We start from the raw sequence: 24,901 nt of genomic DNA, 5'->3' as shown, positions 1-24,901 counted from the left end.
TGTGTCGATTTTGGTGATGGAATTATAGGGATCTTTTAAAAGAATGTCTAAGCTTTTTATCCCTGCACTCAGAGTGTGGGAATTTGTCGATGTCAGAAATTTTACAGAGCTTCCATTGCATTAATTAAATAAAAAAAAGGTGGAACTGGATCAGGAAATAAGACAATACTTTGGAATGAAGTCTAATATGGACTGAATTAAGATAAAACTTTGGAAATTAATTAGCAATAAATTGAAAACATCATATATCCCTAAGTATTCTGTCAAAATGCATGAGATTTTCAGCTAAGAATATACCAAACGATACACCGACTTAACCAGAAGCCATACGGGAAAAATAAGATTATATTTCATCTACGTATGCTGTAAAGTGGAGGTGAAAATATTCCCTCTGATTTTATAATTATATACCTCAGATTTTTTTTCTATATTATATTCCTCATCTAAACTTCTAATTTAATAAATGGATTACTACTTTTCTTCATAATTAAACAAGAAAGTTTTTCAATGGCTGGTTATTCACTCACCATCTTTTTCAAGAAAACTATTTTATATGAAATTTTAATCCTTCGTAGTTATATTTGGCGTAAAAAAGTCAGGAGGCGAAGAAATTCAGAGCTGATTAATTAAAGACTGACGTTCATTTTTATACAAAGCTGTCTACTTTTTAGAAGCAAATTTTTTTAAACAAATAATTAATGATTTTATTAAAAAATTATCTCCATCTTTTTAAAATAATATTTAAGTGAACTAACACTGAGCTTCAGTTTATGACAAAATTAATTTAAAAAAGACCATTTTCCTATAATTTTTAAAAATGCTACATTGTAAGAAGCGCATACATTTTTTATTTTCTTTTTCTTACTTTTTCATCTTATGAAGCACTCAATTTAAAAAATCTTGCAAGATAAACGAAATTTGAATTTCCGTGCTTTCTTTCGAAGATTAAAACGAGCGAATTAAAAATGCCACACTTTGAAGAACGGCTTGTAAAAATCACATTATGTTTTACAAGTTCTTTGACTTTTTCTAACCATGCGAGATTCGCTGTGTTAAAAATGTAAACATATTAATAAAAACAGATTCAAAAATTCACTCAAACTAATCTTTTCTTTAGGTTTTTAGGGCTAAGCAAACAATCTCTCTTTAAATCTTTCCCAACATAAAATTTGTTCTTTATAGTTTGAAACATAGCAGGTTTCCTTTTCTGAAAAAGAAAGTCATGTTTGTGCAACTTTCTTTAAGAAATTAACGCACATCCTATTTTTTTCATAAAAGCTGCTTTTTTACATATAACCATCTTTTCCCAAGACTAACTGGCCCTCAAATTATATTTATGATCCAGAAATAACAAAAAAAGACGCTTTTAGACTCATTAAGTTTGCTCTGGTCTTGGAAAACATCGTACTTGCATTTTTAGTAGGGGGGAGGACTTAACTACCGCCCCCCTCTTTCTACGCTACTAAAAAGGTTAAGATTCCTTCGGGCAATTTATTTTTTGTGTGTTTTAATTTCTCTTTAATGAAAGAGAGAAAAAAAATTTGACATACGCGTCGCTAAGTTAAAGAATCGCGTGCAAGAAGGCAGAAATTTTTATTGAAAACTTCCCACACCGCCATCTTTGCTTCGTTGCGTTGCAGCAACAAACGGTTTTTTAAATCTGGCTAAAGTTCTTTCTTTCTTATTTTTTTCTTCTTCTGTAGCCGAGGCACGTGCAAGCGGCCTCTCAAAGTCGTTAAGGTTTTGAATATTCTATATTAATGATTCTTTTAATCAAAATATAAAACATTTTAATTACTTTGGCTTGTGTTTTAAAAATGATGTTTGCTTCCTTTTTGTCCAAAGAAGCTTTTCTTTTTGCTTCGGGTCCATGAATATGAATCATCTAATTAAGCTTTTAAGGAAGGAGAAAAAAATGCCGCTTTTACATCACTAAAGAGTTATTCTGGCAAGAATGCCAGCTTTTGGTTAAATTGCATCTGGGGGGGGGGGAGCACTTAATCTTTCATGGTCAGAATGCTGGTGATAAATAAGCGGATAGCTATTTAAATATTGATTTTATTTGATTGTTAACAAAATTAATGGTATTTTTGCTTTAATTCGATCACTCTGCATAACTACATAAATACTAGGACAATCAGTGGTTTAGTACCTACAGCATAAACCACTTATCATCAAAATTATGGTAAAAATTATGATGAATAACATATTAATCTATGATATGCATCGATTTATTCACCTTTTATTACTGCGTCGTTGACTTTAGAGCATATCTTGTTTCCATAGTACTTTTAGGTGCGCCAACTATTTCGATGCCATTGTGAAACGAAAAATAAAATTCTTTAAATTCCTTCATGCTATACAACTATACAAGCACGGCAACATGTAAAAACTAGGTATCTTATTGAATGGACCGTTTCTTATCATATAGAATAAAATTGTTCGTGGTAATAGATAGAACTATAAACATAAATACCGATTTAAAAAAAAATCAGTGACATCAGAACGCAGATCGTTTAATCCCAGTCATATTACTTAACAATTATTATGGAGTGTCTACTATTTGGATGTTGTTACAGAATTTACCTAAAGCCTACATAAATTTATTAGTTAAATGTGGATGATATTGGTAATATTGAAGACAAATTATTTTCATATTATATAAAAATTAATACTTTTGTGGTGTGTCAACTATTATTTGGTTGCCTTTTTAGTACTCAGTTTAAAGCATATAAAATCTTTATTAGCTTGGTATAGAAATTTTTTATGAAGAAATATACAAATATCAATCTCAATTTCATGTTTGATATTTATATATTCCGTTATCAAAAATTAACCAGAATTTTTTTTTTTTCATGATACACAATTACGAAACGCATACCAAATCTCTGTATTAAAGCAAAGATCTCTACTTAATAAATTACCATGGTGAAAGCTTGTGATAAATTAATAAATGTATATTTAAAAATGAAATTACTTTATTCTTTTATTATTAAAATTAGTGTTTTCACAGAAGATTTTTCTATTCATTCATTCACTATGCTTAACTATTATGAACATAAGATCTTATTATCTGTAGTATATAGAACATTCCATATAAGCTTGGAGTGCAAATGCTATTTATTTAACAAGTATCTCATAATAAAATTATCCATTTATTCTTTAAAAGATAATTTCAGCAGAGAGATTCTTCAAATAATATTTTTTATGGTTATGAATCTGTAATAATGCTTCTCGGTATAGTTAGTTTCATGATACGGAAGAGAATTTTACAGATATTTTTTAAGGATGTCATGCCAACTATCTCTCTCCTTGTCAACAAAACTGCAATTTCCCGGAACTTTTCAAATTTCAGCAATAACTCAATTAAGAGAGAAGATACTATATCTTTCTAGAAGCTTCCCTGTCCTGTCATGCGAAGTATAAAAACCCGAGAGACAAAGTGGAAGTCAATATTTAAGTGAATTCTCTCTTTGGAGTGTTAATCATCAGTGAATTCTTTCTGAGAGCTTTGTGTTTTGGGTTGTTTAACAATTTATAGTTTTACGTATGCTTCATCTATGTATTTGTTAACTGAATTTTGGTGCAAAAATGAAGCATTGCTATTATTTATAGATTCAATTGTACTTTTCACCTTTCACCCGTCAGATGCATTTTCTTGTATTAATACTATGTTACTATAACTATATTACTCAAAAACTTATTGCGTAGATTTGTAAGGAATGGATTTAGTAAAAACAATACGCCTTAAAATTTTTAAAATTAAATTGTGTTAGCTTTATTTTCGTTTCCAATGTTAATTCAAAGCCATCCTAAGAATTGCTTCAGGTTTCTCAAGTCACATCTGCCAATCTCTATTTTAGCCCGTTTAGTGTATAGAAGCTACACGTTCGTGCAGTATTCCCCAGAACCCCACAATTGAAATCGAATGTCGTGCATGGAAAGGAATGGATTGTTTTAGCATGCAATTCAGTTCATAGTACCTTGTTTATATGCATTGCCACCTCCTATAAATTAGATTAAAATTTGCCTCGTGTTTCGATATGTCGTGATCTGATATATCCTATTAATTATATCGCACACTAATTTATATTTCTGATATATGTATTTCAAATAATGAACACGCATCAATTTATCTATATATTTTCATAATTAATTTTAATAATGAATCCTTTTTTAATAATTTGGTAATGAATATGTCTGTTGAGTTATTTTGACTAGCCAGATAAAATGTTTTCTGATGAGTTCTAAGAACTTAATATATTTTATTGTGATTATTTAGGATCAAATGAACTTAAAAATCTTATAAATAAATAAATTAATGTAATTCTGATGAAAATCTATTTTGAGTTATCTTTACTTTCTGGAATTGTTTTTCTGATCCCAAAAAATTTTAATAAACATTACATAAAGTTTAAATTAACCTAAAAAATATAATATTAATATAAATATAAATCAATACGACTATGAATGTACTTATGTATGCACAATTGGAGGGATGTTTCGCATCTCTTTGGTACAGATTTGTTGGATTTAATAGAGTTCTGTAGATTTATTAAATAAGGCATAAGAAAGAATACTATCAAAACGCAAAAATTAATTCAGAAATTAATTAAAGAAAATTATTTTTTGTCTTTTTTTACATTTCGAGTTACTTTACTAATATTTTTTTTAATTTTCATTTTATTTTAATACGTCTATTAGTAATGCTTTTATTGGTCATAAAGTAGTGATTTAATCATGCTTAAAATTAATCTTAAGACAAAGATTCACACAAGGATAATTTTTCTAAAACTTCAACATTTGTGTATAAAATTTTCAATTCTAATGTAACAAATATTAGAAAATTAGCCTTCGGTTGTTTTTTGAAAATCGTCTGGTTGAATTGATATTGTAAAGCAAAGCAGACGATAAATAGATTTTATTTTTATTTTACACAAAAGTAGTTTTTACATTTAAAATATTATATATGAAAGAATTCTAATCTCGAATAAATATTTCTGTTTTTTAAAAAATATCATTTAACTTAAAATAAATAGTTTCATTTCATAGTACATTTTAAAAATATGCAAATTTTCTGAATTTTTTTTCCACTATTTAAAAATTGGTCACCTATTTTATGTTGAACACGTGATCGTATCATTAAGTAATAATGCAAAAATTGATTTGATAGTTGAAAAAGAATGAAAATTGAATTCATTTTGTAATAAATCTATTTTAGTTACGATTTTTGCTTAGCATGTACTACTGAGTATATAGATTCAACTTCCCACAGGTAATAAGTAAAAGAAATTAACAAATTTGCTCAAAAAGCATCTCTACTAAAATATAATGAATAAGATGTGGGGTAAAATAAGGATTTTTTAGTGTTGGCAAGTTTAATCAATTAATTATTCAGTAATAATTCTTTGTTAACTAATTATGGAATTTTCATCTTGATGTTTATTTGAAATTAAAAATATTGTTTCAAGACTTCCACCAGAAAAAAAAAAGATTTTCTGTGAAATTCTGTGGATTTTCACTTAAATTTATCAAATTTCTCAATAACATTAAATGGATTAAATTTGTTTAAAATGTTCGCTATGAGAGGGGTATTCACAAATTTAATTAAATTTTTAATTAATAAATAATCAAAAATTTAACTTTTTCTTTAATGATTCGAAGCATATTAGTGCACAAAATGTATTTTTGTACCATGTTAAAATTTAAAACATAAACTTTTCGATGGTAACAATTTTGTTTCATAATTTTTTTTCTTAGATTTTTATAAATTGAAGAATATTTTTTATTATCTTTTATAATATTTTTCATTATTTTCGCTATTGGATTGGTTATTTCGTTCGTTTTTGGTTATAATTTTGTTTACCATATACAATTTTTTTACATTTTTTTTTCACTGCTTGCGACGTACACTGTTTCACGCTATCACTGCTTTATAATAAAATATAAAAATAAAATCGGAAGTAAATATAATATTAAACTGAGCAAAATAAACAAATCAAGCCTTGGCATAATGCTACAATGATTCGTATTAGATGCTTTCAGAAATTTCATTTGACCGTTTTTACTTTCTCGTATCGTAATATAGAAAAAGTATAATAATCGACAAATAAATTCGAACTCGAGATTTTGACGAATCTCCATGTTTTGGAATTCGCTGAGTTCGAAAAACACATTTTTGGAAAATATCCGTCTATCTGTCTGTGACATAGCTAACTCAAAAACGCTTTGACCTAGAGGAATGAAATTTGGTATATGGTTTTTATACCACATTTGTATTTTTCTGTCAGATTTACAGCAAACTCAGCTCAGAAGAAGTCTGTCTGTCCGGCTATTTGAATATAAGTTAACACGATAACTACAAATCGATGATATCTAGATACATAAAATTCGATACACAGATTTAAAATCTATACTTGTCAAGTTTTGAGCCACATTCAACAAAGGGTTGACTGTCTGTCCATCTGTACTTTCAGAAATAAGTAAATGCGATCATTCAAAAACGCGTACATCAAAAGTGATATTTGATTTTGTGACTACAATTGTAGTTCTTTTGTGTCCAATTGTTATTTCAATCGATTGATAAAAATAGGTCTAAAAAACAAATTCGAATTTTGGATGCTACTAACACATGCCATGGATTACTCGCCAAAAATCCCGCCAAGGATGACACGATATATTCAGTAAAAATGTTGAATTCACACCAAAAGTTAATATTCTGTATCTATTGTACGCCAATGCCATACAAGACATTCTGTGGCATGACAAGTTTATTAGGGAGTATGCAAGAAAGTTTTGGGTTTATTTCTATTATGAATGTTAATGATTTTTATTTATTATAACGAACTTTTATGATCCTTATTTATTATTATGAAATTTTTATGATTATTACTATGAATTTATTTGTTACTTTGAATAATTTTTTTTTCTTTTTTTCTTGTTCCTAAATGCAAGGCAATTTTTAAAACAATAGAAACAAACGCTGTTTGAATGAGAAAATTTTGTCACTCGTGCCGTAAAGGGAATTTTAAATTCTTGAATGAATTTTTAAATTGCCATCCAACAGATGAGGGGTAGAGCAGTTGAATCATCGGTTGAGGGGGAGAGAAGGGAGAAGTGATGTGAATCGGAGCTTACTTTTTTCCATCCTCTGGGAAGCCGCCCACCTGCCGGAGCATCGAATCACATCGGGACTCCTGTGGAGGACAAGAAGCACTAATTAGTTCAAATCGTTCAGACATGGAGCTTGTTAGAAATGAATTAAAGTTTATTTCAGCTTTTTAGTTTATTTTAGCACAGAAAATGTTATTTCGGTATTATGATTTGACATTCTATTGATTTGACAGTTATATTTTATTTCCATGGCTAAATGAAGCGCTTTTTTTTTAATAAATAAGTTTTCCTGAACTTCTAAGTGATTTTTAGCTTGCGTACAACATACATTGGCAAAAATTTTTAAGTCATATTGTTCGCTATTTTGAAATTTATTTTTGGATTTTATTTGTTTTCGAAATAAAGGAAGGAATCAGAAAACAATGTTTACTTCTTTTATATTCTGCTTATATTTCAAAAACCTTATTATTAATCATCTAAAGAAAAATTTTTAAAATGATTTTTTACCAATCTTTCCAATGATTTTCGCATAAAAAATATCTTAAAGTTTAATTTTATTTCATAGTTATCTAAATTTTGATGTTTTTAGCATGATTTAAATTACTTTTATTGAAATTTATCTTTTATTTAAATTGGAGGATAACGAATTTCTTTTTGTGAGTGTATTAACTTAGTGAAACTTGTTTAATACGTTACTCATTAGTACCTATTTTTGCATTGGTTCCAATTCATTTCAATATCAGGGAAACTTTTTATTTTTCTTAATTCTCTCTCTCTCTCTCTATATATATATATATAACACGCTATTCAAGATGCTGGATTTCTATTCTATTAATACTGTCAAGCCCGATATAATATACTTAACACTCGAAACTACAAACATAAATAAAAAACGATTATGGAATCTCCTTTAAAAAATAGATTTACACTATTAAATTTCATGAATCTTATTTCCTAATATTCTTTAAATTTGTGATTTATCATTACTATAATGATAAATTTCGCGATTTATTTTTTTCTTGAAATAGAATTAATTCATCAATTAATTGATCATTATAGTTGTTGATGATGATGGTGTGTCCGCGTTACAACGGAAAGGGGGTTCAGTAGCTTCTGAGAGTAAGGATCCCTGAGCATCCGAAGGCAGAAGTCTGACTTCCAGCTCATATGATGATGGCTTGCACAACCTCTTTTTACAGGGGGGGGGGGCTCTTTCAAACCCCTCACAGATAGAACACGGAGTAAGAACAACCATGCCCGAACCCGGGACGCCAAGATCACGGGGAAGACGCACTACCCCAAGGCCAGGATGGCGGCATCATTATAGTTGAAATATTAAAATAGAGAACTGTCAACGTTAATGTACAAGTAAGAAAAATATTCAAGTCCTAATGCTTCAGGAAACGAATGAGGAATCAATTACAAAGTTTAATTTTTACAAAAGTTAATAAATGAAATTAATTAAAAAGTGCAAAATAAGCGTATTAATTTCTTAATTTAAGTAGTTTCCTATAAAATTTTTCATATTAATGTGTCTAAATGTAGATTACATTAATTTTCCTTCTTTCTCTTCCCTCTTTGTAGCAACTACAATCGGAAAAGGTTAATAAACTATGTTTTAAACAAAAGTACACATAAACTTCACCAGTCTTTCCTGCAATATTAGTATTGTTTCAATTCTGATAAAGAAAAGGATAGATAAAAGATAGAACAAGCGTCCGCTTTGCTTACGATGCTTGCGCTTGAAATGCAAGCCGCTGTCGGTAACTAGAGCTTTCAAAATAATAATATTGTCACTTGTTCTCAGTACCAATTATTCTCACAACGTTCGGCAATTTACTCTGGAAACAAGTTGCAGACATTTCGGCCAGGGTAGCCATGGTTACCGCAACATCTACGAAAGCAATCAACCTCAGCTTTTGGAGATGAAATCAGTAGTTTTGGATAGAGATGGAATAGATGGAATTTAGTTAAATCTAAATGATAAAATTTCGGCTTTCCTGTTATTAATATCCTAACTAATAATTTATTCCATACGGTTTGAATTCATTTTTGATTAAAAATTCTCATTAGAAAATCCATTTTTCATTAATGATATTTCAATTGAAAAGTCAAAGTTTTCACACATGTGCATAATAAATTCTGTTTTAATCTTCGAACTAGTTGTTAGCTCTCTAAAATATTATTTTCTCTATAAAAGTTGCTAGGAAATTTCAGCATTAAGGTTCTAAATTCCAAATTCTTTTGTCCCTCGTACTTTATTCAAAAATGATGCAATGCATTTTGGACCTGCTATTGTGCGTCATTAGTATGAATAAATCACTTCACTTGACATTAAACATATAATTATTTAATCGGTATTGTATCTGACATTTATTCAACCCTATAACCGTAGCTAATATGAAAATATAAGAATTAAGACATGATATAAATACGTGTCATTATGTTTGTAAGAGGGTTCAGTGCTGGTTTCGGCTTCTGAAATGACCGTCTATGTATTTATAAGTTTTTACCATCATATCTGTAAATAGTTCATCATGTATTTATTTCCTCTTAATAAATTGTGTTTAAATTAAACCTTTCCTTTTGTTGGACCCAAATTTTGGAGACTTTTTATTTGTCATCATTTCCACTGCAGTACTTTAATATCAAAAGGCTGAATCCCCAGCTGTTATATAAGATATCACTTTAACAAAAGTTCTAACTATTCAATAATTCCATTCATCTAAACGAAACATGTTAACTATGGGGGTCATAATTTTATCATAGGTTAAAATCCAAATTAAATAATACTCTATTTCACTTACTAGTTCGAGACATACTATAATTTGCAACATTTATTGAAACTTTAGTCAACTAAAAATTTTATCAGTATTCAGACTTAAACATGAATAAGTGACTTTTATTTAGTGAGTAAATTGCCATTTTGACTACAGATTTAAATTCTAACCAGTGGAAGTGATTTCCCGAAATTTTTCCTCATAATTTCGTATGTAGGTCTTATGCCTTCCTCCCCCCCCCCACACACACAAATTGTGAACCTTAAATAAGGTTAAGAATGCCTTACATGGTATTGGCGAGCAATAAATATGAAATATAGATCTTTGGCATGAATTTAATATTTTTACTGTATCTATCGCGCGGATATGCATCTTGAACACCTTTTTGCTGCCCGATTGACATTAAAATTTGGCACAAATTGCATTTGTAATCATAAGATAATATATCGAATTTCATTGATTTAAGTGATTGCGTTTATGAGAATTGCGTTTGCATGCATGCGCAAGTGCACATCAGTAGATGTTCAAGCCTTTGATAAATTTGGTTCAAAACTTCAGAAAAATCTGCATTTTATATGCTAAACTATGTATTAAATTTTATTTATCTACCTTTTTACATTTTATGGTTATTGTGTTCATTTGTACACGGATAATTGGAGAAATAGGTTTCCTTTAAGTTCTTGTTCAAAATTTTATAGAAATCTGCCTATGTGGTTTTAAATCTATATACAAAGTATCATTAGTCTAATTGAAAGTGTTTTTGAATTATTGTGCTCACAGACAGACATAATTTCGAAGGGATTCTGAAACATGCAGATTCGTCAAAATCTCGAGTTCAGATTTTCTGACGATTGCAATATTTTCTCTCTATTTAGTACACTAGAAAGTAAAAACAGAATAGAAATAGAACTGACGTGACTGAAAAGCTTTCTTTTTTAGTTTGAAGTACTGCTAAAAGGGTTTTATGCACTAATATGCTACAAACTTATTGATGAAAAACATTTAAATTTGGATTAAAAATCAAATTGAAATCTTGAAAAAAATATTTTGTGTGCGTGTGTGTGTACATGCCATCTAAGAAGTCGTGACAAGCTAAATTTGGTAGTTCAAACTTTAAGAATATGTTTTATAAAGAATTTTGAACCATTTTGAATTACTTTCACAATTTAGATAACACACCAGTCCTTCAATATTTTAGTTTAATGTATTAAAATTTTAGCAGCTGAACTTTATTGTATAGGTTTTAATTAACAGTGCTTCTTAAAATCTAGATTTTGTTATCAATGAAAACTTAATTTTAATTGAATACTAGAAAATATATAATTGTAAAGTTTATTTTGTTCGAAAAACGAATAGTTATATGCCATAAAATATTAACTGGTTTCCTCTTATTTGTATTACAGAAAAAGGGAATCATTTCTATCATTTTCATTTAGCATAATCATCAATCAAACTGTTTAAATTTAAATCTCCATTTTACAATTCTCGATATTAACTATAAAATTAATTCGATTTGAAGATTCAATCAGTTCATTGAATTCTATGTACACACCAATGAAATTAATAGAAACCATACTCGTAACTTCACATAAGAGCTCAAATCGTTCTGATTACAAGTTTCGCATTTGTTTGGCCTAGTAATAAATGAGCCCGTGGCAAGTTAATCCATCTAGCAGTGTCAATATTCACAGCCAATTGGCTTTATTTGGATATCATATTTGAGAGGAATTAACCAATGATAAATACAGAATTACTAAATAATGAACTAGTGAACTTGAATGCTGTTGCTTGAGTTTGGCTAATCATTTGTGACGAATGATTGTGAATCAAAGCATACCGCATTTGATTGGTAAAAGCACTGTTTTTCTTTTTAAATACAGAATTTTGCAGGTTTTAAATAGAAGAAAAAAAATCATTAGGTATCTAAATCGGTAAAATCCTGTGTGATCCCTCTGTAAATGTTAGAATTGGGATCAAAAATAATTTAACACTTTTCGCTGTTATGACTAATGCCTGAGATTTGGACTTTCCGTCTAATAAGAAGACACCACCTGTTCCTTAAAATCTTTTAACTATTATAGATAAAAGGAAACTTTGTTAAATAATAACAAAACGGGAATCACCTGCATGAGTTACGTGTTAAATAATAGTAAAACGTTTAAAGAAAAAATCGTTATTATAAGGTATATTATTTTTTTAGTATCATAACGTTATGTTAACCCGTAACTGGAGACCGGAGTCAAAATGACTCCGCATTGTTCCTTAGCTCTGATTATCACTTGATTTTTTTGTCTTTAAATACAATGATGTCCGCAATACCTTCAAATTGTTTCTTCATCAGTATGCTAGCAGAATCAGTATGAGCAAGTGCGTATAACCGAGTTATTCCTTTCCAAAGTTTTTGTTGTTATTTATAGAGTCACTGACTCGATGTCTCTAAAACTGCTTTTAATTTGAATATTGCAAAACGAATAAAGGCAGTCTAAAATGATATTTTGAAATATTGTATTCTTCATTTTTGTCTGCTGAATTCTAACAGTTATAAATATTAGTGTCATTCCGTAATATCTAAACGAATTAAATACTCATTAAAAATTGTTTAGGTTTTTCTTGCTTTATTTTGTTTCAACATTTAATATTATAACATTTAACATTTTAAATATTAATGTTTTTAATATTTTTGGTAACTACATGATTTCCAGAATGTATTGTTTCTAAAACAAGTCCCATTGATGTTTACAAAAGACATAAAAGAAAAATAACAATAGAGTTATTTTGACTCCATGTTTCTGGTCGTGTGAGGAAATTCATGTCACATGAGTTAAGGGATTAAATGAAGTTGATTGGTTATCTTTTTAGTAATTTCCATTGGCTCCTTTTCAGACTTGTGCAAAACTAATAAATACCAGTGATTTTATTTTCAATAAATGTGTTTTTATCTTTATACGTACTAGTCTTATTATAAATAAAAATTCATGACGCAACCATCAGACTTCATAATCTATTGACATAATAATTTATCTCCACAAAGACACATAAGAGAAATGCGAGTTAACTATGGTCTTTAGAGTCTGCTGTTTGGTAATATCGCTTTATGATGTTTAAAATTCAATTTTTGCCTCAATCCACTGAGCGCAGATGTAGTTCGTTGATATAATCTTTTATTGCGTCTCCCAGTTAACTGTCTTTACTTCCTACGAGTGGTTGCTTCATTGGATTTTTGATGACTCTTTGTTCTATGTATGAATTAAAATTATAAAAATATTTAATATATTTAGATTATTATTTAATCTATTTAGATTTATTCGTAAAAGTTTCATCTTGTTTTCTTTGACAGACTTCAATTATCATCATTTTTTTTTCTTCTTCCTTTTCTGTATTGGTGGAATTGTAAGGGCTCCGTATGATTGCAAAATTCAAGTTTCAATTTAAGAAATGGTACCCAAGTTAAAAAAAGAATCCTGAATTTAATAACCTGAGGATGCTGTGAAGTTAATAGCTACAGATATGTTGGAAAATAAAAGTTTGATTTAGTTGCTTCCTGCAGTTAGAGTGTGCCTGGAATTATATTGCAGAATAGAATAAAAGCGACTTTCAATAAACATTTGACGGTTAGGAGACATCAGATGCAATATTTCGAGACATCTTTGAGCGTTTAGACTTAAAATTAATGCCTTTATCTAAAAATGAATTTTTAAAAGTTTTGTATTTACTTGTATAGATTAAAAGACATAAGTCTATTAGACATAAATTAAGTTCGCAAACACGAATGGCTAGTAAAAATATTTATCCTTTTTTAATGAATAAAAGCATCCGGAATTAAATAAGTGGGAATCCCAAAGCTGTTGCGCTATTTAGGATTTTATAAGTTAACATTGAAAATTTTTTAATGAATGATTTTGCTTTATAACTGTAATCTAAAACTGTTATATGTTAGTTTTACTTCTGTAATACTATTATTACTTTACAACATAACGTTTTATTTCTGTCATTATTTCATATTAAATAACTAAAAAGAGTGATGGTTGAAATGTAAGAAAATTTATTTCTAATAATATAATTTGGCTACAGAACTAAAATGTGTGCTCCAAAAATTATATGTTTTTATTACATGTTTTGCTTTTTTTTTTTTTTTTTTTTTAGTGTGGCACATATTATCAGACATTTTAAAATCTTTTATAATGCCGACATAAAAATTAATTACGGGTAATTTTTAAAAGTTAGGTAATTTTGTATTATATAATCTAAATGTAGAAGAAGAGGATTTCGATTGGTTCTATTTAAATGCACTAAATAATATAAATTATATATTTTTAAATTACTCATAAAATTCACTAGCTTCTCGAATAACGTTGACAATAGCCTTTTAACCCTTTGCGGTGCAGTATCGAGTGTTACTCGATATTCTGAAATATGTATCGTTTTCAACGATTTTATAAAAAATAAAATCATATTAAATTTTACGAATTATAACAAACCTATATTTTTGAACTTTCTAAACATTAAAGATTCTTTACATTCATATATGAATAGTTATGAATCTTATTACTTTTCAAATCGCAAAAGGTTAAATGTTTCTGAATATTTAATATTACATAATTTAAAAATCCTGAATGTTCTCCTTTGATCGGAGGGTGGAGAGGTTCGAATCCAATACCATTCGAGATCTGCCATGTATAGAAATCTGGTGCATATTAAATCTGTCATCGAGGACCATGCATCTTGGTATGGTGTGGAATTTTAGAGAGGAGGTTGCAGGCTGAGGCGTCTTTCTCATCATGGGAACAACTTTCAAAATGATGAGTAACGTTACAAAGCAATTCTAGTGGTACTTCAAAATGGAATGTTAATATAATTGAATTAAACTAAAATTCTAAATAAGGAAGTTATTTATGACATGGAGCACAAAATGATTGCACCTATGTGTTATGGAATTAAACATTTTCAGTAAATAACCATAAAAAAATCACCTATAAGTATCATTTCAATGATAGTGTGGTCACTGTTGCGTTTTAATATCGTAAAATGATTCAGAAACTCTTATGTTTGATCTTTTTTTTTGTCAAAAATTCTATTATTTAATACCATAAAAACAGTAGCGAAAAAAAAATTTTATCAACTAAATGTAGAAGCTTGAAATTTTTCTTCGAAAGTAAAAAGCTCATGAGCAAATATTTTATCGTCCTAGTTTTAAAAGAAAAATCAACTGCAACCATCAATTGAATTATTGGAAACGACTGAAAGATTGCGATGTTTCGACTGAATTACGTCTTTTGATTTTATTCTATTTTGCTCTCTGATCGTACAAGTCTTGAAAGTAATGTCGGATTCAGCGAATGCATTTTCGCCGAGATCTGCAAATGCAACAAAATCCTCAAGACTTATCTCTCTTTGACTACAGTCATCTAATTGAAAGTCTAACACATTAAAAAAAATATATGAATTTCTTAAATCATATGTCACATTTATCATCATTCATTTTTGAAAAATCATTTTTTTTTGTCTGCTTAAATGAGTATAAAATTCTTTGAAATGCCATTCTTCATAACCTAATAAAAATAAAATTGATATAAATTTAACTTTAAATCAATGGGATTTATTTTGAAAGTGAAATTTGTCCGTCCGTCCATAAATCAATTAAATAAGCGACATTATTTATTTAAATTTAGATTCAAATCTTTAGATCCCTGAATCCAGATACTCTGTTTTTTGCTTTTTTTTATGCTTTTCCTATTTTTTACGAATAAAATTAACACGCAGTTTTTCCAAAGTATATGAAATTACCAAACTTGAATAAAATATTTTTGTAATTCCAATAGTAATGGGAATAATTTATTATGCTGTGCGCCTTCCTAATTTTCAGTCAATTCACCTAAAATTTTCATTTGAAACGGGAGAAATTAGTCTATAATTCAAATAATTCAATAACTTTATTGCTAAATCGGAAAATATTTAAAAATAAATATACGAATCGAAAGTAGGACCTTTCAGCATTGAAGTTTGTGTGTACCACGGAATAAGTTTCATGTTTTACTTAACATTTCAGATTATATAATATGATGAAGTAAAATGTATTTTTGTATTATAATATTTTCGGAAATTAGAAAGAAAACATCAAAATTTCGATTAGTTTTTGTTTTGTTTAATTAGAATTCTAGTTCATTTCGTGCCCTCAGGTGCACATTTTTACCCTCCAAAGGATAACTGTGCCAAATTTGGAAGTTCCAAGTCTAAAGACCTGCCTGATGAACGTGAATATACTCATAATCTTCTCTACAGATTAGTAGAAACTAAGAAGAAATTTGGTTTAGTGTTTATTCTTTATTATATGAGTATCGGAGACAGAAATCAATTTTATATCCCTTTTCCTAATAGATGGCGTCACTGATATGGAACCAAAATTGAATCATATTAATCTACTAATTGATAATTAAATTCTAAAAATATTAAATTAGCGTATTTCCATCGATAAACGCAGACGTACAAACTCACACAAGTGCTTCAAAACTCTATTACTTCAGGAAGTGAGTAAAAGATCACTTACGGAATTCCTTCGAGACTAAGAGAAACAAATTTATTTGAATATATATGTTATAGTGAAAACCCGAAATCAGTCAAAACGCGAATTAACTAGGGAAAATGCGTTTTAACTGACAGCGCTAAGGAGAACCCGTTTTTTTTTTTTTTTTTTTTTTTTTTTAGTTATTTCAGGCATTGTCCAGTTAAAACCATATGAATCTAGATTTCTTACTTGTGAAATTTTCAAAGCATGAGCAGTCGTCTAGTTTTATTCATACTGGAACCTGCTTGTGCTGTTGATTTATTTACGAAGAATGAAGAAAATATTTGCTCCAAGAATTGGAAAAATAAATTTCTTGGACAATTACAGTTTTTTTTTTACATAAAAACAGAATAACTTTAAAGATATTACACATGATGAATACATTGTTCTTATCTGAGATTGAAGAAGCAAATTCTGCCATTAGCAAGACTTCATTTCAGTACCGAAGATTGAAAAGATTTGACATTCTTGAAATTAGTGGAGTAAAAAAATTGTTTTCTTCAAATGAGCCCATAAAATATTGTTCACCAGTTGAAGCAATCTTTGATGCTATCGAATCTACACATGTGGTCACAGAATATGGGGATAGAGAGAGGGTTAAAATTGAAAATCCAAGAAAATTTGCTAACATAACTATTGAGAGGATACAATTTTTTTTTTATCGATGTGTGAAACATGTCAACAGAAAAAATAACAGAAAGGAAAGATTTGGTTTCTAAATCTAGTTTTCACTCAGAAATGAATAGACGCTGCCAAGTGGATTTGATTGACATGCAATCTCAAGCGGATAATGAATTTAGGTTTATTATGATGATTTACCAAGAACATTTAACAAAGTTAATGTTACTACGACCACTTTAGAGCAAAGGAACGGAAGAAGTGGCTTAGCAAGTACTTGATATCTTTTTGGTATTAGTGGCTCCTTGTATACTGCAATTTGATAATGGAAGAGAGTTTGTTGAGAATTCCGTTATGGACCAGTTATGTACGTACTGACCAGAACTGAAGTCGAAGAGAAGAATCTCGTCACAGCCAGTCGCAGGGTTCGGTTGAGAGGGGCAACAAAGATGTAGAAAATATACTTGCTTCATAGATGAAGGATAATCAAACTACAACGTGGTCCGATGGTCTTCGTTTTGTCCAATTCATAAAAATAAGAGCTCTACATTCAAGAATTAAAACAATCACCAAAGTAATCTATGTTTGAGATAGAACCAAAAGGAATGATAAGCACAATCCTGCCATCAGATATTATAAAAAATATCGACGAGGATGAACCTCAGAAAATTTTTGTAGGACATGAATGCAAAAGAGCAAGCAAAAGAATAAAAGCAATCAAGGGAGAATATGCTTGTTAGTAAGGCGACCAATATTTTTCTAATTAGACAGGAAGCCAAAGAAACTTTAATAAAGCAAGCCAAACGAATGAAAAAGATCTACGATGCAAGACATCCTGAATTTGAGGTTGGCGGTAATGTCGTTGTTTCCATTCTAGATGTTGATAGAGTAAAAGCCGATTTGCGAAATCTCACCGGTGGAGTGCTTGAAAAAAATTAAGATTGCCTGTACAAAATTGGCACGAAAGATAGAGTACTGAACAAAATGTATTCGAAGTAAGAAATGATATTTAAACTTAATTAGTTCAGTATTTATTCAATAAATATATGGTTATTAATTATATTAATTTTATAAGTATTTATGCAGTAGACTACAGCTAACCAGGGTACAAGTTTGATACAAAAATTTAATATATTCACTAATTTTCAGATCTGAATTCTATGTATCACCGCAAATTTTCTTGAATCAAGAACGAGAACCGAATCAGGACATTTCGCTGAGTACAGCAGCAAAAAAAGGAACTGTAGGAATTGGACAAGGGTTCGTACCCACTGTTCTTGTAAAAAAGATTTTTTTTTCTTGTAAAAAAGTTCTTTTTCTTTTTCAAAGAGATGTTTCTGCATGAAAAAAGGTTCTCTTTGCAATTCTAAGTGTCACAGCAGTTTGTCTTGTCGAAATAAGTATTTTGTAATAACGGTATTGTATTAAACAATATTTAAGTAAAGTATTTTTCTTCAATGATAGGTTCTTTCCTTAAACACTGTATTAGTAAGTATAGATTAATACAATAATTTGGATTAATTTATTTTGCATAACAGATCAGTCAAATCACGAATAAAACGATTTCTCCTTAGCGCTATCAGTTAGAACGTGTTTTTCCCAGTTAATTCGGGTTCTCCCTAGCGCTGTGAGTTAAAAAGTGTCTTCCCAAGTTAATTCGCGTTTTGACTGATTTCGAGTTTTTACTATAACATATATAATTTTAAGAACAGATGTTTTTCAAAAGAATGAAATATAATAAGACTGAACGTTTTTCGTTGGTCTTCAATAAAAGAACAGAACCATGGTTACATACTCGGTAACCATGCTCAAAATTTCTTGAACATTATCTCTAATTGAAAGAAGTGCCTTTAAACCTTTCTAGGGCCGTGGGAAGTATGCTTCCCACCAAATTTATCAATCTTTGTATGAAATTATGTAGGTTGGCATCAGTTCTGACAAAATTTTTTAGAAACTTAGATGCTTTAGTTCTTTATCTCACACAAAATGATGTGTCTTGATTTGTTACTTCATTATTAATTAACCAAATTAATTAATCAGTCAAATTAAATTTATCTAATAAGCTAAATGAATCCCTTTTATTATTCTAATTTCAAGCCTAAAAATATTTTAACATAATATGAATAGAAAAAAATGGCCCTTTAAAGGGTTTTAACATAGAAGTTTTCTTTTTAATTACATTCTTCTAAATCAAAATAATTATAATTTTCTTTTATTTGTGGTTTATATTTCAGAAAATTAATCCCATAACTGTTTTGCCAGAGTGTCATACGTGCATCGATTTATCGAATTTTGATAGTTGTAATCAAAAAATTAACCATTCATAACGATTATAATTCAATATTAAAATTACTTCGAATACGTAGATAAATCAAGTATTCAAAGGATTTCCATTTGTATAAATATAAGAAAATATTCCCAAAATAGAAGGTGTCATCTTATTAGATAGTAAAGAAAATGAAACAGTTAAGGGGTTAATGAACTATTTAAGTGCGATATAATTCAATATTTAATTCATATATATCTGCACTTTTATTAAAACAAACAAATCTGATTAATATTTCAGAAATTTTCCATGTGGCTAAATTTAATTAATTTAAATTTTCGGTGTTTTCATTTTGCTTAAATTTAGTATTACTACTTAATCATATAATAAGCAATATATTAAATGCTCTAAAATCATGATCTAACTTTTTAGCAAATAACTTTTTTTTAAACGTAAATCTTCAATATAGAGTTTGCGTGTTTGTTGAAAAGACTTCAAATACAAGAAGAAATACAAGTTATAGCTTTTCAGGCAATAATAATCTTTCTTTTCTTTTTTTTTTTTTTCCCTTCAGTTTTCCGGCTGTTACATATTCTAATTTAGTTAACATTTTGTTGTAATAAACCTAATTTTATAAAGTTCAATAATTTCTCTATTTTTTTAATGCTAAAGTTCTCGCGTTTAAAATTCAACATTGGAAGAATTTTAGAAGATATGCTCTCAAATTACGAGATTTTTACTATTCATTTTTACTCTGCAGCCTTTAAAAAACGTTAATCTTCATATTTAAAACTCAACATTAAATGAATTTTTAAGAAATGCGTTTATATTATCAAGGACTTGTTTTGATTTTACCACGTTTAAAAAAGTTATTAATAAAATGTTATAATTTTTTTAATATAATGATCGAATTTTAAACTTAATGAATGGTCAAAATTTTTGGAAAATATTACTTTTTTAAAAATAACTTTTAATTGGATTCAGATTCCAGTCTTTAAATGGTCGATGCTTCTCTGCAATTTCTATTTATATCCGAAATGATAATCCTTTTTAAATATAATGTTTTTTAATTATGTTTTTGCATATGCTTGACTAATATTTGTTGTATTAAAGCGCGTTACAATTTATTTCAATCTTTATTTTCTACTACATTATTTTTTGAATTCATTGAAAATTGTTAGATTAAATTGAAAAAAAGAATACTGGAATATTTTTTTATACCGTATACATTACAGCTCCAAATTCCGATATCATGTACCTGCATCGGCTTTTGGAGACAAAATTAGAAATACTCATATCTGTATATCTATTTTTCTATACAGTATTTTGTTAATTTTGTCAATTGTTACATTTTTTGAAATAAGAATTTTTATTTAATATCCGAATTTGACCTGATTATTCAGAATTCCGCTTGCCCTAATCAGTCCGAGTGCTGCTTGATTTGAATAATTTTTACAGCACATTCAAAAAGCGTCTTTATTAAATCATAATTAAATTTAATAAAATTTATTAAATCATAATAATTTTTATTAAATCAATAATTAAATTAACATTTTATTAAAGCAAACAACGGATTTATGGTTGCAATTGAAGTTAAGGCAATTTAGAAATCTATCAATGCAAAATTAAATTTATTCATTCATTTTTCAATTTAAGCTTAACTAAATATTAACTTTTCATAAAATTGGATTTAAAGATACTAATTATTTAAATTAATTAAATAGATTTGCCATTGCTTGCTCCAACTGGCATAATTTTTTATTAATTATTTAATTTTTAAATTCATTGAATATGGGATTTTGCTTAATTGACCCAACATATAAGGAATAAAAGCAATAATTTTTTACAGTTTATATGAATAACTTTTTAAGTATCACGATTAGTATTAGATTATTTTACAAAAATATTATTTCATTTCTGCGATTTTATATAAAAGCTCTGTGATTTTTTATAAAATTTATTTTGATCATCACGAGAATGTTTCATAATTTCAAAATCCTAATGACGGAGGATAGTTTTTAAAATATTCGTTTAGCAGATGAAGGAAAAAAAAAAATTAAACAAAGAGATGTCAATTAATTTTTTTTCCATACTTACATACCAGAAGTTGTTTATTAAAATGTAAAAGACATATGCTATTTCAAATTTTGCGTATTTCTTATGCGTTTCCTGATTAACTCTGTAGACATCTGTGATTTTTAAGATTGGCTTTTTTTAAAAACCAAATTTAAAGAAATCCTAATTACATATCCTTTTTGCGTGTAACTTTTTGTTTGTGTTTGTATGTATAACTTTCTGATCGAGAATATGAAATTAGTTTAGGCTTGTAACAGTTTGAGTCCACATGTTTTGGATTAATATTATTAGCAAACCGAACAGCCTCTTCTTATAAAAAAGGACTCCAGATTCATATTCGAGCCATGTTTGATAAATAAGTAGAAATTTTATTTGAAATCCTAAATAGAATAAATAAATACAAAAATAAAGATTTTAACCATGCTATCTTGCAAATATTAAAGATTCTGAAAGAAGAAAATATTGTTGTAAATTCATCGTGATCCTGATATTATTTATCACATATTTACTCGAAAAAAAAAATCCAGAAAAATGAAAAGGAAATCTACGATCGCAAATTTTAAGTTATCATATGAGAACATTATTATTTTTTAAGTTATTGTTTGTCTTAATTAATTTAAGTCATTAACCAGTTTAAACTGGTTTGAAACAATCACGAGATTTCTCTATAGGTCTCTCTCTCTATCCATATAAAAACATTATAATTATTTTATATGTATATAAACTTTCATTTTCAACTTTTCTAGCTGGCAAACAAAACTCGACCTATTTTTGAGATAAAATAACAGTTATGATGTCATAGTTCTACGTCAACCTTTTAAAAAGGCATATGTTGTCAAAGAATCATACGTAATAATAAAGCAATACCGGCAAAAGCAGGCCAACCTTTTGAAAACGCATCTGCTTTCAAAGAAGCATACATAATAGTAAAGCAATACTGGTAAAAGCAGGTAAAAAAAATATGCGATTAAAAGATGATGAAAATTGCCATTTATGCTTTATTCATAGCCTACGCGATTTCAATCTTTAAAACCGCCTAACCAAAATGACATCATGTTCTCACATGATAAAACTGCAGAAGCTCAATTATGATAAATGTGCTGCAGGTAAATTATGCAATAAAGGATGTTCATTATTGCACACTTTATTACAATAGTTATAAAATTTAAAATAATAATTGAATAACAGATGATATTTAAAATGCGTAAAAAAATGAATGCTTTTATATTGAAGAGACAGAGTATGATACAATTATTTTTTGAATTTGCATAAATAAATTTTCTTTTGATAAGAAATATGAAGAGACAAGATGCACTCATATAGAAAAAATAATTGTTTCATGAAATTATCATTGATTACTCTTTATGAATAAATTAGTTTCCGTGGATAAACATGACGGCAGATTTGACGTCATTCGATATAGAATAAATCGCTGTTTCTTGAAATTGCAATTGATAATTATTTAAGAATCAGTCTTCTGACAATAATGATGAGAGTCTAGAATTATTTTATATAAAGAATGAATTATTATTATAACATAAATATTAGACATTTTGAATGAAAAAAAATCTTATTATAAAATAACAGAAATGATATTTTATAATTAATTCTTATTTTATAAAATAACTATTCCGTCTATTAATATCTGAAATAATCAAATTAGATAGTGAACACAGTTGTACAATTTAAAATAATTTACATGATAAACAAAGAACTAATAGCCTTAAGAAAAGATTAAAACTAAAAAAAGGTCGAAATGTTTATTTAATTCACATTTCTTTTAAAATTCCTCGTTAAATTTAATAATCTTTAATATTTTACAACTTTAATGTAGGACATTTAATTTTTTGGAAATGTAATTAACTTGTTATACATAATTAATAACTGTTTAAATAACTTCTATTTTATTTTTAAGGATTATTATTCTATGAAATAGCTAATTAGAAATTTGTATTTCCCATTTTAATGGATTTCATCTTTTACTTCACGCAATAACTAAATATTTTATGAAGTAGAAATAACAGATTCATCAAGAAATTGATTGCACTGATTTCATAGGGGGTACTATCGAAAAACTGCAGACTTAAAGGAAGCAATAAAAATTAACAGAAATGATATTTTATTATTAAAATATCGACGCAAAATACAACCAAACTCCACTCACCTGAGTAGCAGACAAGTTGCGGATCCTGTGGTGAACAGTTTGATCTCTGGACTGGGAAACGACGCTGAAGAAGAACTCAACCGACGAGGCGCATCTGTCAGTCTGTCTGTACCTAAGAGCGGTTCAGATCTTTGATTGGCTTCGCATACTGTGAGAGTCCTCAAGTGATGATAAATCTCTTAATTGAAGATGAGTGCATGATTTTTGGATACGTTGAACGTCTTTGGTGAACTCTTAAATTGTATCAAGCAGTGTAGTCAACGGCGCAATAGAGTCAGTCAATGGTTCAGTCAAAGTCTTCCAAGATCTGAATACCGAATAAAACTTTTCTCTTCTTGAGTCACTTGTCAATCAGTTGGCGAATTGATTAAGTTTGTCATTAAAATATCAATATCATGTCTTTCAGATACGTCGAATAGTTCGGAAAATCTCGGAGATTTGTCAAGTAGTGTATGTAGTCAATTGCAAAACTGTTGTTGGTTCAGTCAATGCTTATCATCAAGCTCTGAATATCGAATGCAGTCAGTGTTTCTTTCTTGAAGTCGATGTTTGAAAAATGACCAAGTTAATCGTTGAAATAATGAAAATTTTATATTCTCAACTTTTATGTACGTCGAAGAACGTTTAAGGATTGTTCCAAGTTGTCTAAAGCAGTTGATGTTGCTTCAGTTAATTTGTGCTAAAAAGTTTTGGAAATCGATGGAATCTTCATTTACAGAGTCAAAAGTAGATGAGTTGACTAAGTTGTTACACACATATAAAGTAGTTCAAGAGCTGTGATATGAAAAATTCAGTGAATGCAAAAGGGATGGAAACAATAAAATTGCTATAACAATTCATTGGTCAGTTTTCGCTTACGAATACAAATTCAACTAGACACAAACTAGACAAATACAGAAATTTTTTGGAAAAGCAAGTCTCAGTTTTTCAAAGTTTGTTAAGCAACCTGTATTTGGTTTCGACACTTCAAAGACAACTAATTCAAAGCATAATTTTGTATTTCTTCAATGTCAAACAAACGTGCGCAAACTAAATTCATAATTTTTAAATCGAAAATTCTTAAATATTTACTCCTATAAGAGTGCTTTTGAATTTACATTAGTCAAACAGATTACGAAAAATAAAATACATGGTTAAGTTTTAGATATATTATCACTTAACGAATAATAGCAATGGTTGTTGAAGTCACCACCTGTTCGTATTTGAAGTGTTGACCTCTTGGAACCCCGTCAATTCAAAACGAACGTATTACGAAGAAATGCCGTTTTATGTTCGCCCGCCGGGACGTCATACCACGAATTAAAATAGTTCTCCTGCTAGAC

General features: G+C 28.5%; 1 protein-coding gene across 1 annotated transcript in view; it reads right to left on the bottom strand.

Annotated features, from left to right (window-relative positions):
- The window catches only part of LOC129976001 (protein dissatisfaction-like), a 120,184-nt gene extending 95,348 nt beyond the window's left edge, over positions 1 to 24,836 (bottom strand). Inside the window, exons 1-2 of the mRNA XM_056089327.1 lie at positions 23,580 to 24,836; positions 7,138 to 7,196 (exon numbers count right to left, since the gene is read on the bottom strand). Of these exons, the coding sequence (XP_055945302.1) occupies positions 7,138 to 7,147 (10 nt within the window). The 5' untranslated portion in view covers positions 7,148 to 7,196; positions 23,580 to 24,836. The remainder of the gene's footprint in view (positions 1 to 7,137; positions 7,197 to 23,579) is intronic.
- Positions 24,837 to 24,901: the final 65 nt, after the last annotated feature.

The sequence above is a fragment of the Argiope bruennichi genome, chromosome 7 (genome assembly GCF_947563725.1).
Source record: "Argiope bruennichi chromosome 7, qqArgBrue1.1, whole genome shotgun sequence".
NCBI lineage: Eukaryota > Metazoa > Arthropoda > Arachnida > Araneae > Araneidae > Argiope > Argiope bruennichi.
Note: the sequence above shows the minus strand (reverse complement) of the source record. Positions and strands in the feature narration are given on the sequence as shown.